This window comes from Oenanthe melanoleuca, chromosome Z (genome assembly GCF_029582105.1).
Source record: "Oenanthe melanoleuca isolate GR-GAL-2019-014 chromosome Z, OMel1.0, whole genome shotgun sequence".
NCBI lineage: Eukaryota > Metazoa > Chordata > Aves > Passeriformes > Muscicapidae > Oenanthe > Oenanthe melanoleuca.
Window position 1 is genome coordinate 57,856,679 of NC_079362.1, and position 14,268 is coordinate 57,870,946.

Here is a 14,268-nt window from a genome sequence, read left to right on the forward strand (position 1 = left end):
TTTTGTTGAAGAGATGATGCAAGTTATTTCCTCTCACTTTACCACTGTTTACAAGGCCTGTAAACTATTAAAAGAGCATCTTCTCTGACATGAAGTGGGTGGATATTGTTAGTTTCTTAATTAAACTGCTGAATAATTTCCATTCTAATCCACTTATACTTTTTATCTCCTTAATATATTGTTTTCTCCTTCAACGATATGTTTCTATCACAATTTTGAATGTTTTTTCTATTGAACATAGATAGTATATTTCCCTTATATTCTGGCCAAAATTAAAATACATTGATTTGTAAGGACTGGATGCCATTATTACACCAGGAAATGAAGGCAAAAATAAGGGGGACCCCATAATCTTCTGTATGTCAGAAATACTTCTCTTTAGTGCAGTACTGTTATAAATATCTGTTAAGACAAATGTCTGTTAAGAACTGCAGTGCTGCTCTGAAGGTGTAAGTGATATAGCAGTTTATCTAGTACACTGTGAATACTAGCACCATCAGCTGAAGTAAGCCTTGAAAATATTATCAAAACCTTTGTCAACAAAGCTACAAAAGCAAACAATTGTTATTTTTTTGAGAGCAATTCTTTCAATTATTCTAAGTGCTTCTTGAAATCAAGGACATGCTGTTAAAAATATTTGAAAGGTTAAGGATGACTTAAAATTGCATTCTCTTATGAGACAAAATGTTACAAGTTATTTAATGAATCTTCATGCATTTTGGTATCATGTACACAAAAAGCTCTGAAAAGGCAAGGCTCTCAAGCTGGGTGTGGCTGGTGAAGTAGTTCTTATACTTGAGCCTCAACTCACCAAGGAGTTTCTAGTTTCTTTTGAGGAGACTCAGGCACATTCTAGGAAAATGAAAAGAAAGGTATTCTTCTAAATAATTTTCAGTTACAACTCTCAAATGTAGACTCTTCTATTGCTATTGAGTTGTCACCATACTTAGTACTTTTGAGGATTCTGTGTGATATAAGCTAGGCAAGTAAGAAAAAATTTGCCTTGACTTCATAGGAAATATTGACAAAAAGGTATTGTATGCTTCTTTTTCACTTGTCTATTTGATTTTTAGATAAAGCTACCAGCTTCCATTTATATTGTATTTTGCAGGGAAGTATAAATATTTGTTGTAAATGCTCTTGCATGGTCTTAGCATACTGGTGTAATAAAAATCTGGTCATATAAACGTAATTATAAACATTTAAATACAAAGATTGGTAGGTGAAATGAAAGTCAGATATTTAATTGCATCTGAACATACTTATACTTTTTTCCATATACTTTATACATGGCCTTTTTACTGGGCCATATCTTATGCCCTATGGTTCAGATTATATTTGTGAAATACTGTAACAAGCATTTTTATCTTTTTGATGAAGTTTTTGAAAAATACTTTGTAAATTCAAAACCACATTTTAAATACTGTAAAATGGATATTCAAATGGAATACACAAATGCTGTTATTAAAAAAAGAAACTAATTTTATAAAGTCTCATTGGCATGAAGGTACAGTAAGATTTCTGCACAAACCTCTTCCCCCCACAATCTACCACAAATAGAAAAATAAAAAGAGAAAAAACCCCAAGCAACTAAAAACAAAAAACAAACCAAAATGGTCAGAATAAAAAAAGAATTATGTAGATTTCATTATTAGTTCTAATGTAACTTCAGCTTCTATTTGTGCAAGTATTGTACAGGAGGTTGTACTTCTGCTGTGTTTTCTGTGTTTCTCAGAGTCATTTTTTTAAATTTAAAATGCTAATATGCTTTGATTATTTGTCAAGTTGAACTTGGTGTGTAAAACGTTAGACAAACTCTGAGATTGAATGAGGAATACCAAAAGTGCCTTATGAGCTCAAATGTAAGTTCATTGCCAAAATGCAGTGCCAGTGTCAAACCAAAGGGCATCCATGAGGCTGCTGTTTTATATCTGTGGAGAGTGATGATGGTTAAGGGAACTCCCTGTCAGCTGGGAAAAGGTCACTGCTACACCCACTCTTAAGTAAGGTAAGAAAAATAATGAAAGTACTATGGACTTACTGATCTCACGTGTTGCTGGAAAGCTAAATCTATTTCAAGACCTGTAAAAGCAGGAAGATAGTTAGGACTACTCAGCACTTACATTTACCAAGGGCAAATAATGTGTATTTGATCTGATTGCATTCCATTATGGAAAAACTGTTCAGGATACAGAACACTGGGTGTAAGACACCTTCAGTTTAGTAAAGATTTTAAAATAATTCCTCAAAACATTTTTGAAACTGAGGAAGTGTCAACTGGATGAACAGATTTAGGTAGGACTGAAGTGTAGAGAGTGATCTTTCAGAATCTGGCTGGCAGGTAGAAAACAATACATCAGTAGAACTGGCTGATACCAGAGCTCATATTGAACTGTAGTTTGGTACCCAGACAGGATAACCTGAAGCACTGGCTGGCAAGTGACTGACTAGATCATGGCCCCATGGAAAGGATGTGGGAGCTTCAGTGGACTGTAGGGTGGGTAACAGCTGAATAGTGCACCTTTCATCATAAGTAAAGCAAACTATGTGCCAAAGTGACTGCAGATTGTGGATGAATGGAAATGCTGAGAACCCAGAAGAGGTGACCAGGATGGCTAGGGGCACATGATCAGTGATGAGTGCTTGAGGGGACAGAGCTTACTGAGTCTGGTGTGGAGGAGGTAAAAGGTACTCTAAAGGGACCCTGCAGCTATAGGAAGATATTTGCAGAAGACAGCAAATTTAAGGTCTTGTCAGTGGTGGCATGCTGTTTAACGAGGGGCAAGAGTCCCTGATTGGGAGGTTCAGATTGAACATCAGGAAAATTGTCTTCATTAGGGATGTGGTGAAGCATCATAGCAGGTCATCCACAGAGGCTAGTGAACTTCTTTTGAGATTCAGAGAAAGATGTGGCTGATGTGATCTAGTACTGATGAGAACTCCATTGTGAGCTTGAGGCTAGATTGGACAATCTTACAAAGGCCCTTCCAAATGGCAGTTCTGTGATTCTGTGAAATTGGTCACAAAAGCTTTGTCTAATTTTAAGGTAGAGGGAACTAGCAATCATGAAATACAGTCCCCTTGCAATATTCCAGTGGAGGTTAACAAGGATAAAAAGTTATTTCTCTTCTCTTTTTCACAGAATTGCATCCTATATGCCTCTAATTCCATGATGCAGTTATCCCCATTGTCACATTTTGAGTGTATTCTCTTTTTGTTGTCCCACTTTTGTCTCCTGTACATTCTGTCGAAATAGCATGAAACAGCTGGGAAAATGGTAGCATCTAAGATGTCTGGCTTGGAAATAGTCTTAAATGTCTGGATAAATAGCAGGAGACTTAGAACTTGATAAACGTGAGCTCAAGCTTGAGTTTCCTTCAATGGAACTACGACTTTGGCTCTTTTCTGGTACTTATAATAATTATTTCAATTTATTATTTTCTGGGAGATATTTTATTGAAACTAACAGTTTTTTAGAGTAGGAGAGAAAACTTGAAGGGATGGTTTATGATTACCATGATTATCTAGCAACTCATGGCTCAAAGAAACACAGACTGGGAGTTTTGCCCAACAAAATCTTGTATGTATGTATTTGGAGGGTGAATCTTAATTTTAAGAGCACTGTATGTTTAGAAAGGAATGCAGACTTTTAAGATGGACAACAGAAAAAACACATCAACACAATAAAGAGTACTTTTGCATTAATAATAAATTAAGCTCAGAGAAAGATATATGAGGATTAAAATAATTGCAGATCTGTGATGGAAAGGGAAAAGGATTGGCAATACCAGTTTTATGTCTGAGGAAGTAGAAGTTGTGCATGAAGCTAATCAAAACATTCTAATGAGTAGAAGAACATTGATTAGAAGAAAATGCATGTTTTTGTGAAGATACTGTAGGAGACATTTTTGCAATGCTTTCTTTCTTAGTACTGATACTCTGGCAAACAGAAGAGAAGGTCCAAAAAAAAAAAAAAAAAAAGAGAAGCTTAATAAAGCGCAATTCACTTCCAGTTTGAATTACCGGTTGTATGTGAGCAGAAAATAATTTGAAATGCAAAACTAATTAAAAAGATTATTTTAGTATGAACACTTTACTGTTCTGTAGATTTTAAATAATTTTTTCCCGCGGCAGTTATAATGTCCTGGAGCAAGCGGTATGTCATATAAAAGCTTCTCTGTAGCAGTAGGCTCAGCATCGCTATAATTAAACCTTCCTCGCCTTGATTTGTAGCCAGTCTTACTCCTTGTGTGGAGAGAGCTTACTCATCGGCGAAGACAAAACCAGTGGAAGGTTTTAAGTTGGGAAACACGATTTCTGAACCTGATGTGAACTGGAAGCACGATATAGGCAATAAGGGGTGGCGGGAGGGAGAATTAAAGGAGTTAGAACCCATTTTTAACCCACCTCAAAGTTCTCGGCGAACAGAGGCGTGAGCAACTTTGACACCTGCCATCGCCCGGCAGTGAGTCCCTCTGGAGGGAGTCCTGTCCGGCCAGCAGCCACGGCCTCAGGGAGGGAGAGGTACACCTCAGGAGAGGAGGGCTGCAGCATCAGCGGCGCCGAGCCCCTCCGCATTCACTCCCGGTCCCGTTCCCCCCCCGCGCCCTGCCGGCATCCTCGTCTCGCCTCCCTCACGTCCTGCGCACCCCAGAGCTCTCCGCTCCCTGACCACAGCCCCCTGGCGGGTCTGCTCTCCCCGCCCGCGCTCCAGCCTGGCTTTAAATATTTCCGAGCGGGATGCCGGCCCCTCCTCTCCTCCTCCCCCTCCTCCCCCTCTCCCCGCCTCCCCTCCCGCGGAGCAGTCAAGACCCGGCGGCGCGGCTGCCCCAGCCGCTCCCACACTCGGGCGAGGGGTGGCGCGGCAGGAGCTGTCCAACTTTTCAGCACAGTTTCCTCGCCGCTGCCCGCAGGAAGGCTGCAGCCGCCGCCCCTGCCCGCCCGCCCGGCGCGGCCCGACCGCCGGCAGCATGGAGGCAGAGAGCGGCAGCGGCTTGTCCGCGATGCCCGGCGGCAGCGCCAGCGACGGCGGCAGCGACGGTAGCGGGGGTCTCAAAGCCCCCAAGCATCTGTGGCGGCAAGATCAGCACTACCCACCGCAGCTGCGGCAGCACCAGTTCCTCCAGCACCAGCAGCACCCCGGGCAGCCGCCGCCGTCTCCAGTGTCGCGGGGCCGATGCCTGGCCGGGGCTCGCGTCAGGCACCGCGGCTACTCCGACACGGAGCGGTACCTCTACTGCCAAGCCATGGACCGCGCCTCCTACGCCGTGGAGACCGGCCACCGGCCCGGCTTGAAAAAATCACGGATGTCCTGGCCCTCCTCCTTCCAGGGACTCAGACGGTAGGAGAGGGCTTGGCCAAACGCTCCGGCCGCGCGTGTGGGGGTGCGGCGGAGGGGCGCCGTGAGGGGGCCGCGGGGACGGGATTCAGCTGAGGGCTGGGCACCGCGGGACCCCCGTCCGACCGGCCTCCCTTCCCCCGGCGGCAGCGATGAGGAAGGGGCACTCTGGGTGGCGGAGGCTCCGAAAGGGAGGTGGGCTCGAGCTGCGCTGCCGTGCCGGGGACCCCGGCCTGGGACGCTGCAAGGAACCCCCGGTCAGGGCTCGCCTGAAGCGGGAGTGACCAGGGCACAGGCGGCGCCGCCTCGTCCCGTACACGCCTGTCTGTGGGTGGAAAAGCGGCCGCGAAACACGTGGGTGGGAGCGGGCCGGCGTCTGTGCCGGCGCGGAGCGGGAGCGGGAGCGGGAGCGGGCGGGAGCGGGAACTGGAGCGGGAGCGGGCGGGAGCGGGAGCGGGAGCGGGCGGGAGCGGGCCCGCGCTGTCCCTGCTCCCGGCGCCGCTCCGCCGCCGCCCCGCCTGCCCCGCCTCGCTCCGGCTGCCCGCGCTCCCCGCGAGCCTCAGCGCTGCTGCCGGGCGGGAGGGCGGGACGCAGTTCGTGTGATGGTCTCTCAAAGTTAAAATAATGAGAGCTCTGGGGGGTGGGAGACGGTCTGGCAAATCCAGGGTTAGGGTCCTGTTAGTTTGAATGGGCTTAGTTGAGAAAATAGGCTAATGGTTTCTTAGCCAGAGGGAGGACTCCGTCATCTACTAGTCTATTGTTCCCTTTTAAATGAGCTGTGGATTTATTTTTCAGTGTGTAGATTACCAATGCCTATTTTACCCTTGATGGCTGTAACAGGCATCTATTTTAAAATCAAATTCTCTGTCAAAATCAGAAAGATACTGTATCTTAAGAATTAATTTATTATTCGGACTTCATTTTCAGTAGCTGGAACCACTTCCTTTTATAAGAAAGACACACGCTTGCACTTGAATTTTAAGTAGACATTGTGAATAAAGGATTTATGGAGAGAATGGTGGGCAGAGGGACAATACTTGATATTGAGGTACTATGTAGATTTTTGATTTCCTGGATAATGAGATGTTTATAGCGTGATATGCTTGATGAATAAATAATAGAATCCTATCTGAACGAAGATTGCTTTGTGTGTTTCTGTGGTGCACACCGCATTCTTTATTATGGAGTCTTGGCCATAAATCTGAAAAAGACATACTTGAATATTCTCTGGCAGTGTTAGCTCTATTTCTACCTAACAGTAACTTCATTTCCACTTCATATATAATTAGGAAATAAGAGATTCATAAATTGTAAATTAGAACTGTATTTTTAAATAAGTAATCTTTAAATATGTCTTTTAATATCTCTGTTTTTTGAGAAGCCGTTCTGTTGCTACACATTTGTATCACTTCTGTGAACTCAAGCTTGTCTGAAGTTAATTATGTTAAATTTTTCAGCATGTAAGATTTTAAAGAAAAAACAGTAAGCTTCAAAAATTAACAAACGTTCAATTTAAAGCTTTTTTTCAATATATATCTGTTTCTTTTATATAAAAAAACCTCTAGGGGTCTAGTATTTTTGACCTTTAGGACTGACTGCTGAATTTCTGTTTTCTAATTGCAGAAAAGTTTACTTTTTATAAATCATAATGGTTGGCTTGAATATATTCAACATTATTCCTTAAGTAATTAATTTTTGAGAGGATACTAAGTCAAGATGGAAAAGGAGAGTACACGTACTATTTCTTTTATTAGGATTTCAGGGCCATTTTAAATTACAGTTCATATGACACCTAGGTAAATAGGAATTAAAAATTCAGCATGAAAAGTATTTTTGTTTTTTATGCCTTCATTCTATTTATTAACACAAAAATATTGTTTTGACAAGATATGCTGCTTAGCTGAGGTTACTGAATTTTATTTTAATTTTATGGGATTAGTAAAAAGGCTTCATTCAGATATGCTTCCCTTTTGGAAGCAGTAAAGCAAAGCAGAGTAAAGAAGTTGAATATAATCAAATGACTTTCTTAAAATAATCACAGTAAAACATCTTGAATGAAGCAAACAACTATATTATGGAAACACAAAGCAAACTGTAACAAATTGCTTTATGTTCAAGAAATATCAGAAAAAAGGTAGTCTTTCCAAGACTTTCACTTAAAGGTTTCAGTCAATTTCTTCTTTTTTCCCCTTTTTTTTTTGCATAAAAAGCAAATATCTTTTTTAGTATTCTTGTAAAAGCAGTGACTTGCAAAAACCCCCAATATTTTTGTGAAAGACACCTGTCGTTTTAGAAGTATTGCAGCTCACTTTTCATATTTAGACATTTTTATATTTCTCCCTTGTTTAAACTGTTCTCAGAAGAACATTTCTGAATGGATTCCTATGGATTCATTATGATGTAAGGTGACAAGCTTGTATTTCAGAAGACCTCAAATTACTCTGTCGAGAACTGGGCAAAATTGTGTATAAAAGTATGGAAAATGCATCACAAGATAGGGGTAATATTATACACTGATGTCTCAAATGTGAAAAAAAAAAATCTGTATAATTGTTTTTCTGGAATTTATTTTGTTTCACTCTAAATGTATCACAATTCTGAAAACCTCAATGAAAATCATCGAGGACACCTAATAAGCCAATTATACAACTTTGAAGTATTTTCTGTTTTAAGTTTGGTAGAGAACTTAAAAATATGCAGCAGTTACAGTTTTTCCAAAAAATGAGGAGAAATTACATATGTTAAAATTTGAGTTAGAGCTGGCTATTACATCTTTATTATTCGAACTGAAGAAAATTAACATTTAAAAGACAAAGTCAACTAGCAAATGTTCTAAACTGAATTAGTTGAAAAACACTATGTGCTTGTAGTTTGTGCCATTAAGTACTGATTATAATCATTCCAATGCTTTCTCTGTCTCTTCATGACTATCACTAACTTTGCACTCAACTTATCTAGAACAGTACTGTAGTTCCTTCAAGGAACACAGTAGCATTTCATTACACAGAAGGATATATCAGGATCATCGGCTAATGTATTTTGCTAAAAGTCAAGATTATTTCTGCTCTTTTAAGTGAGAAGGTAAGTGCTTTGAATTAATATACACAAGAGCTGTACAAAAAGCAGGATAGTCAAGATGATGACTGAGATTATCTGTGATCTGAGGGTTTTTGCCAGTTGTTTACTGTGTGGTCTTGCGCGAGTCATTTAATCTCTCTCTGATCATATTTTCTCTTATGTAAAAGAAAAAAAGAAACAGGTTCATGCTAAAGTGAATTTTTAGATCATAAAATAAAAAGTACCATGTAATAATAAATAGTAGTAGTGGAATTGGGAAATAAATACTTCAACTCAAATAATTTTCCAGTCAATAATACAAAATATTCCGTGTAATTAACGAAGCTATTCTGGTTGTCTTAAAAATATCAGTTACCTCTTCACACATAACTAGCACTATTACATGGTCTATATACAAAGCTTAGTTGTTTAAAAAAACTCCCACCTTAGCATTTTTAAAGGCCTTTAGTCATATGTCAATTAAATCATCTTATCATATCATCTTTCTATGTTCTATTTCTCACTACTGAAATTTCTAACTGGAAAAATTGGAGAACAAACACCATCAGTCCTAATTCCACTAGTGGAATTTCCCAGGATGTTGTATTCTTAAAATACATCTTAGTCTCTTAGTTTTTTTTTGTCAGGTTTCCCAGACAATTATTATTTTACAATAGGTCTTCTGTAAATTTTATCTCAAGTGTTATTTTGGTCTGGGCTTTTTCACCAAAACAACTTTTCATCGGTATTTAAACGTAAACATCCACACAATGGTGAGGCAACACTAGATTTTACAATCCAGTAACCCTTGTGTTTGTTCCCTATTGCTGTCTGCTTAAAAAACTGCTTTCATAAGTGACCATTAAAATTAGTTGCTGTCAAAAAAAACCTACTCGCCCTCTTTTCATTTCATGTATGGGATCTGGTCTGACCAAGTAGCATTCATTACTGCATTGCTTACGTATGAACATTGCTCTAAAGTATGGTTATTGTTCTTAAGGTGTCAATCTTGTCCTTATACCACTCAGTAGTAGTTAATAAACCAAAATAACCCTCAAAATTGGATGCAGTATAATATTTCAGTTGCCCAGAGGCTTTATTCTCTATTAGGAGAAGAAAGGAGGCTTATGCATTAGTTTCTCTACTTCCTGAAGTTTGGAATATTGTATACCACTCTAATAGTTTAGATAGTTAAACTCTTGGGCTTTGTAGCTACATATAGAGCCCCTGGAAAAATAATGGAGTCTTTGCAAATCTGTTTGGTTCTCCAATAAAATACATACCTCTTTCCATCCTAAGCCCCATTCCTTCCTCCTGTTTGGTTTGGAAAGCTTCTCTTGATCTATAATGTCTTAGCTACTTCCACACAAAGGAAAAATAAGAAGAGTGTTTTCCAACTTAACATTCTCAGAATTTAGTAACAGTTTCTAATTTAGAATTTTGTTGTTTACTTGCCTGGCAGTGTATTATTGCTTTGTTTACTACTACATAGTACTGGCACCCAGGATGTTAAGAAAATTGGCATATGGTAGCACTTCCTCAAAGACAAATAAATTTTACAGCTTAGTAAACATTGCTGAGTTACTGTTCTTTATAATTTTCCATAGAGATGAATTAAATAAGAAAATAATGTTGTCAATATTTTAAATAAGTGACTATTAAAGGTGTTATTTTCATGTTGTGCAAGGCTTACATTTTCTGATTGTTAGAGTTGTGTGACCTGAGCTATATGAGTAGCATTAATTTTCATGCTGTTGGAACTTGTAAAAATATGAGCTTTTAAAATTCACATATTCAAATATATTTTAATATGAATATTGCTGAAAATGAATGGTTCAGATTTCTTAATTTAATGAGTGTACACCTGATAATTTAACAGGACAATCTCTTCATAATCAAACAGCAAATAATCAGGATTGAAACAATTTTTCTTAAAGATGTAGCCAATGGAATTCTACCCTAAAATTATTAACATGACTGTTTAATGTATCCCTATATTAAATAGGTTTTAATATAGCAATATTACTTGAGTATTAGTGAAGGTGTCCATTGAATACACAAGCTCATGGTGTTGAGTCAGTGGTGCTCAGCTGATGCTCTAAACATGTGGAGACACCAGGTGCATAGCTGAAGAGTCATTTAGATGGAAGTTTTGTCTAAAACACTAAAAGAACTTTAGTAGGTTTCTTTAACAGTCATCTTAAACAGAGTTAAATAATTTTAACTACATTGTAGTCTTCCTTTAGAGAAGACTTTGAAGATAGCAGGAAAACCTGTGACATTCATGTTAAAACTATGAACATGAGAGGAAGCTGGGCACATACAGGAGAATAAGGCAAAACCATTTGACTGCTAAATAGTTTATCTCAATAGATGTGTTCCAAGAATGAATTCTTTGCTACTGGAAGGCAAGGGTTTCATGAAAAAGGGTGTTGAACAAACATGACTCTGTATCAGCTGATAGGGTGATTTGAAAGTAGGTTGGTCTTTGCCTGAAAAGTGTCAATGTTCCTTTGCCATAGTCAGTATAAAGTATTCAGCAGAAAAGATGAACTTTGACCTTTTCTTCATGAACAAGAATACAGGTTATTTCTTAGAACAGGTGATGTGTTTTGGTAATAGAGTGGATCTGCCACCATTTCAGGATCTAATCCAAAGCTCTTCTGGTAATCTAAAGAAACTAGATTCATTAATTAGTAATTAGATTTAGTAATGCATGTTTAGTTTGCATATTTAATGATGACAAGATTACAATAACATTTGCTAATAGGAATGAAAGTGTATAGATAAGATTTTAAATTCTGTTAATACTTATTTTGATCCTGTTACCTGCATCTCCTCCTTGATGCTTAAAGGCCTTAAGTTATATATAGCAAGGGTTACAGAAGGGGAATAATAGCTGTCATGTCCCACTGTTGTTCATTCCCAAAATTCTTTTCAGAGGTATCTGTCCTGTCTCCTGTGTGCTCCCAAAGACTTAGTGTGTCCTGCTGTGGAAATATCAGACTAACTGCTTAGCTCAGCCATTGTGCCTATGTGCCTGGCTACTTAACAATTATTTTAAATAGGTCTGTATTACACTGTTGCATGACAGTACTTGTGCCAAAGTTGCAAAGTATCTTTTAGTCCAGTAAAGAAGAATAAATTAGACAAATCCACCCATTAACTTAGTATATGCAAATAAATATGAAAGGGCCAAAGAGAAAAATGGATATATAGCACTTCACAATCATAGAATAATGGAATGATTTATGTTGGAAAGGATCTCTGTAAGTCACTTGATAAAACCATTGCTCAGAGAATATCTATTGAGAGCAGATTTCCCAGTGTGGTGTTGATTTCAGTTCAGTACTTGAACATTCCTGGGAAAAGAGGTTCTATAGTCTCTCTAGACAAATTGTTGCAGGATTTGACCACTTCATGGTAAAACACTTTTCCAGTATCTAGTCAGAATTTGCTATGTTCTGACTCGGGTCCACATCATATCACTGTGCACTTCCAAGAGTCTCGCTCCATCTTCTTTGTATCCATTCTCTGATCAGGGAGGTAGCACAGTTCCCTTGGTGCAGTCTCACAAGTGTGTAATAGGAATTTCACAGCTCTACTGGGAAGTCTAGTGCTCTTAGTGTTGTTTTCAAGTGCCATTTATTATATACACAATTCTAGGAATGACTGATTCCTTTGCTAGATTAGTTTGCATAGACTATCTCCTGACTCTCTCCTTTTCTGAGATATGTATCTTCTTTTCTCTCTGATTTCAGGGAGAGATTTCAGCAGCAAGAATATTCAAGAAGAATAAAGACAGGAAAATACCACCATGATTTCCAATCAGATAGTTTGTTTAGGACTTAATATCTCTCAGAGATGTTATGAATATTTCCACTCTTTCCCCTCCTGGCTTGGCCAAGATGATCTAAGGCCATATACAGCTCCAGACAGGAAAAGTAAGCATGATGAGAATGGTTTTCTCTGGGCCATCCATGCACCCTTGTAATTCCAAAAACTAAAACAATGCAAACCAAGCCTTATTCAAAAATCCCTGGTCTAATACTTGAACCTATGCCTTTGACTGCTGAGCTTGACTTTCTGTTACTTCCAATATTTTAAGGTTTCAGTTATTATATGACACAATGCTATGAATATTGGAGATTGTAAGCTGGATCTTGAAACCCCCAATTGCTTACTTTCTTTTTCCCATTGCCATTATAACCTCTTCCAAAAGATGTTTCAAAATTCAGCCTCCCTGGGAAAAAAGTACATTGTTCTGAACTGTGCAGTGTAGAAAACTTCTCATAAGCTCATCTCATGCAACAGGAGAAATCTAGAGGTGAAAAAGTGCAGAAACCTATCATCTTTCAGGACTTAAAAGCCACTAGAAAATTTCAAATATATGTAATAAGTGCTTAACTTGGTTTAGTTATTCCTCCTGAACCGAAGTTATAGAGCACCATTCATACAAAACAGTAGTAGTATAAAATGAGTGCTTGGTCATATATGAGGAGGGATAATAAAAACCTCAAAACATCCAAGAGTTATTTGGATGTATATTTGAACATACACATACAAACACAACCAAAACCCATTCAGTCACAGAGAATTAAGTCCAACTGTGTAAATTTAAAGTTAGAAGGGTTCAATTAATAATACATTTACATTAAAGACAGAGCTCACGAGGCAAAGGTATATTTCCAACTTTTCTAGGATATGTTATAACAGAGGGATGAGAATTTCATGTCTGATTCTGGAACTGAGACACCATTGGATCATCATTACTCAGTATCACTACAGTTTTTCTGACCTGTGTTTTGGCATGCCTTCACATTTATGCTTGTTTACATCATAAAAAGCTCATCATAAAAAGTAATAAGAGTCAGAGCAGCTGCCATTCAAATAACCTTTACTGTTTTGGAAAGGTAATTAGTTATTTATCTTTTTCAATTTTCAATTATTACCTCTACACATAATTTTAGGTTAAACTCATGAACTTCCTTTTTTTTTTTTTTTTTTTTTTTTTTAAATTTATTTTTTCTCTCCACTTAGGAAATGAAATAGCATCAAGTATTGCAAGGGAAAGTTAGGTTCTCAAGACACAGTGAAGGGAGTTTTTATAGAAGTGAAAAGAAATGCTATAGTGAGAGAGTATATGGAAGGAGGATAAACATTCCATTGAGCAGTTTTACTCACTGATATAATATCAAATAAAAAATACCACAGATTTGAGTTGCTTTTTTGTGGACGCACTTGTGGTTGCTCTTTCTCTCTCTCTGTGTATCTCTCTCAAACACTTGAGATAACATCAAATAAAACATTAGTAATGCCCTATCCAGTGACAGGATAATGATATAAAGGGCGGCTGGATGTGCATATGTTCTCCAGGAACTGATGCTCATTTAATTTCCCTCTTTCTCCTTATAAAACTTTGATTATCAGCAAATCCATTTCTCTATGCAGCAATGTTCTAGGAATTTTTAGGCATAATCTGTGCTTGGCTGAGAATAAAAACAGTTTACAGTTAAGATAGGTATTTTGATGTATCTACATTGTTTATAGGTTTTCTCATATGTGAGCCGAAAAATGCCTCTGGGATGTTTAACATTATAAAAATTTCACTGAAGATCTATTTTATTTTCATCAATGAGCAAGGAATACTGAATAGCAAAAAATACAAATTACTCAGGTGTTTACCTGAATTTCTATTTTCCTTTAGTATGACTTACAAAAATGCTAAAGAAATGCTAACATTGACCACTAGTAACATTCTGAGGACACTACAAAACAAAGATATGGGAAGAGAGAAATAGAAATTGTTTTGAGGAAACAGAGCCTACCATTAAATCTTCACTAAAATTGTCTGGCAAGTCTCACCATTTTTT

At 38.4% G+C, this 14,268-nt stretch overlaps 1 protein-coding gene across 1 annotated transcript in view; it reads left to right on the forward strand.

Moving 5' to 3' along the window:
• The first annotated feature begins 4,804 nt into the window (after nt 1-4,804).
• The window catches only part of PDE4D (phosphodiesterase 4D), a 353,290-nt gene continuing 343,826 nt past the window's right edge, over nt 4,805-14,268 (forward strand). Inside the window, exon 1 of the mRNA XM_056513777.1 lies at nt 4,805-5,341. Within this exon, the coding sequence (XP_056369752.1) occupies nt 4,971-5,341 (371 nt within the window). The 5' untranslated portion in view covers nt 4,805-4,970. The remainder of the gene's footprint in view (nt 5,342-14,268) is intronic.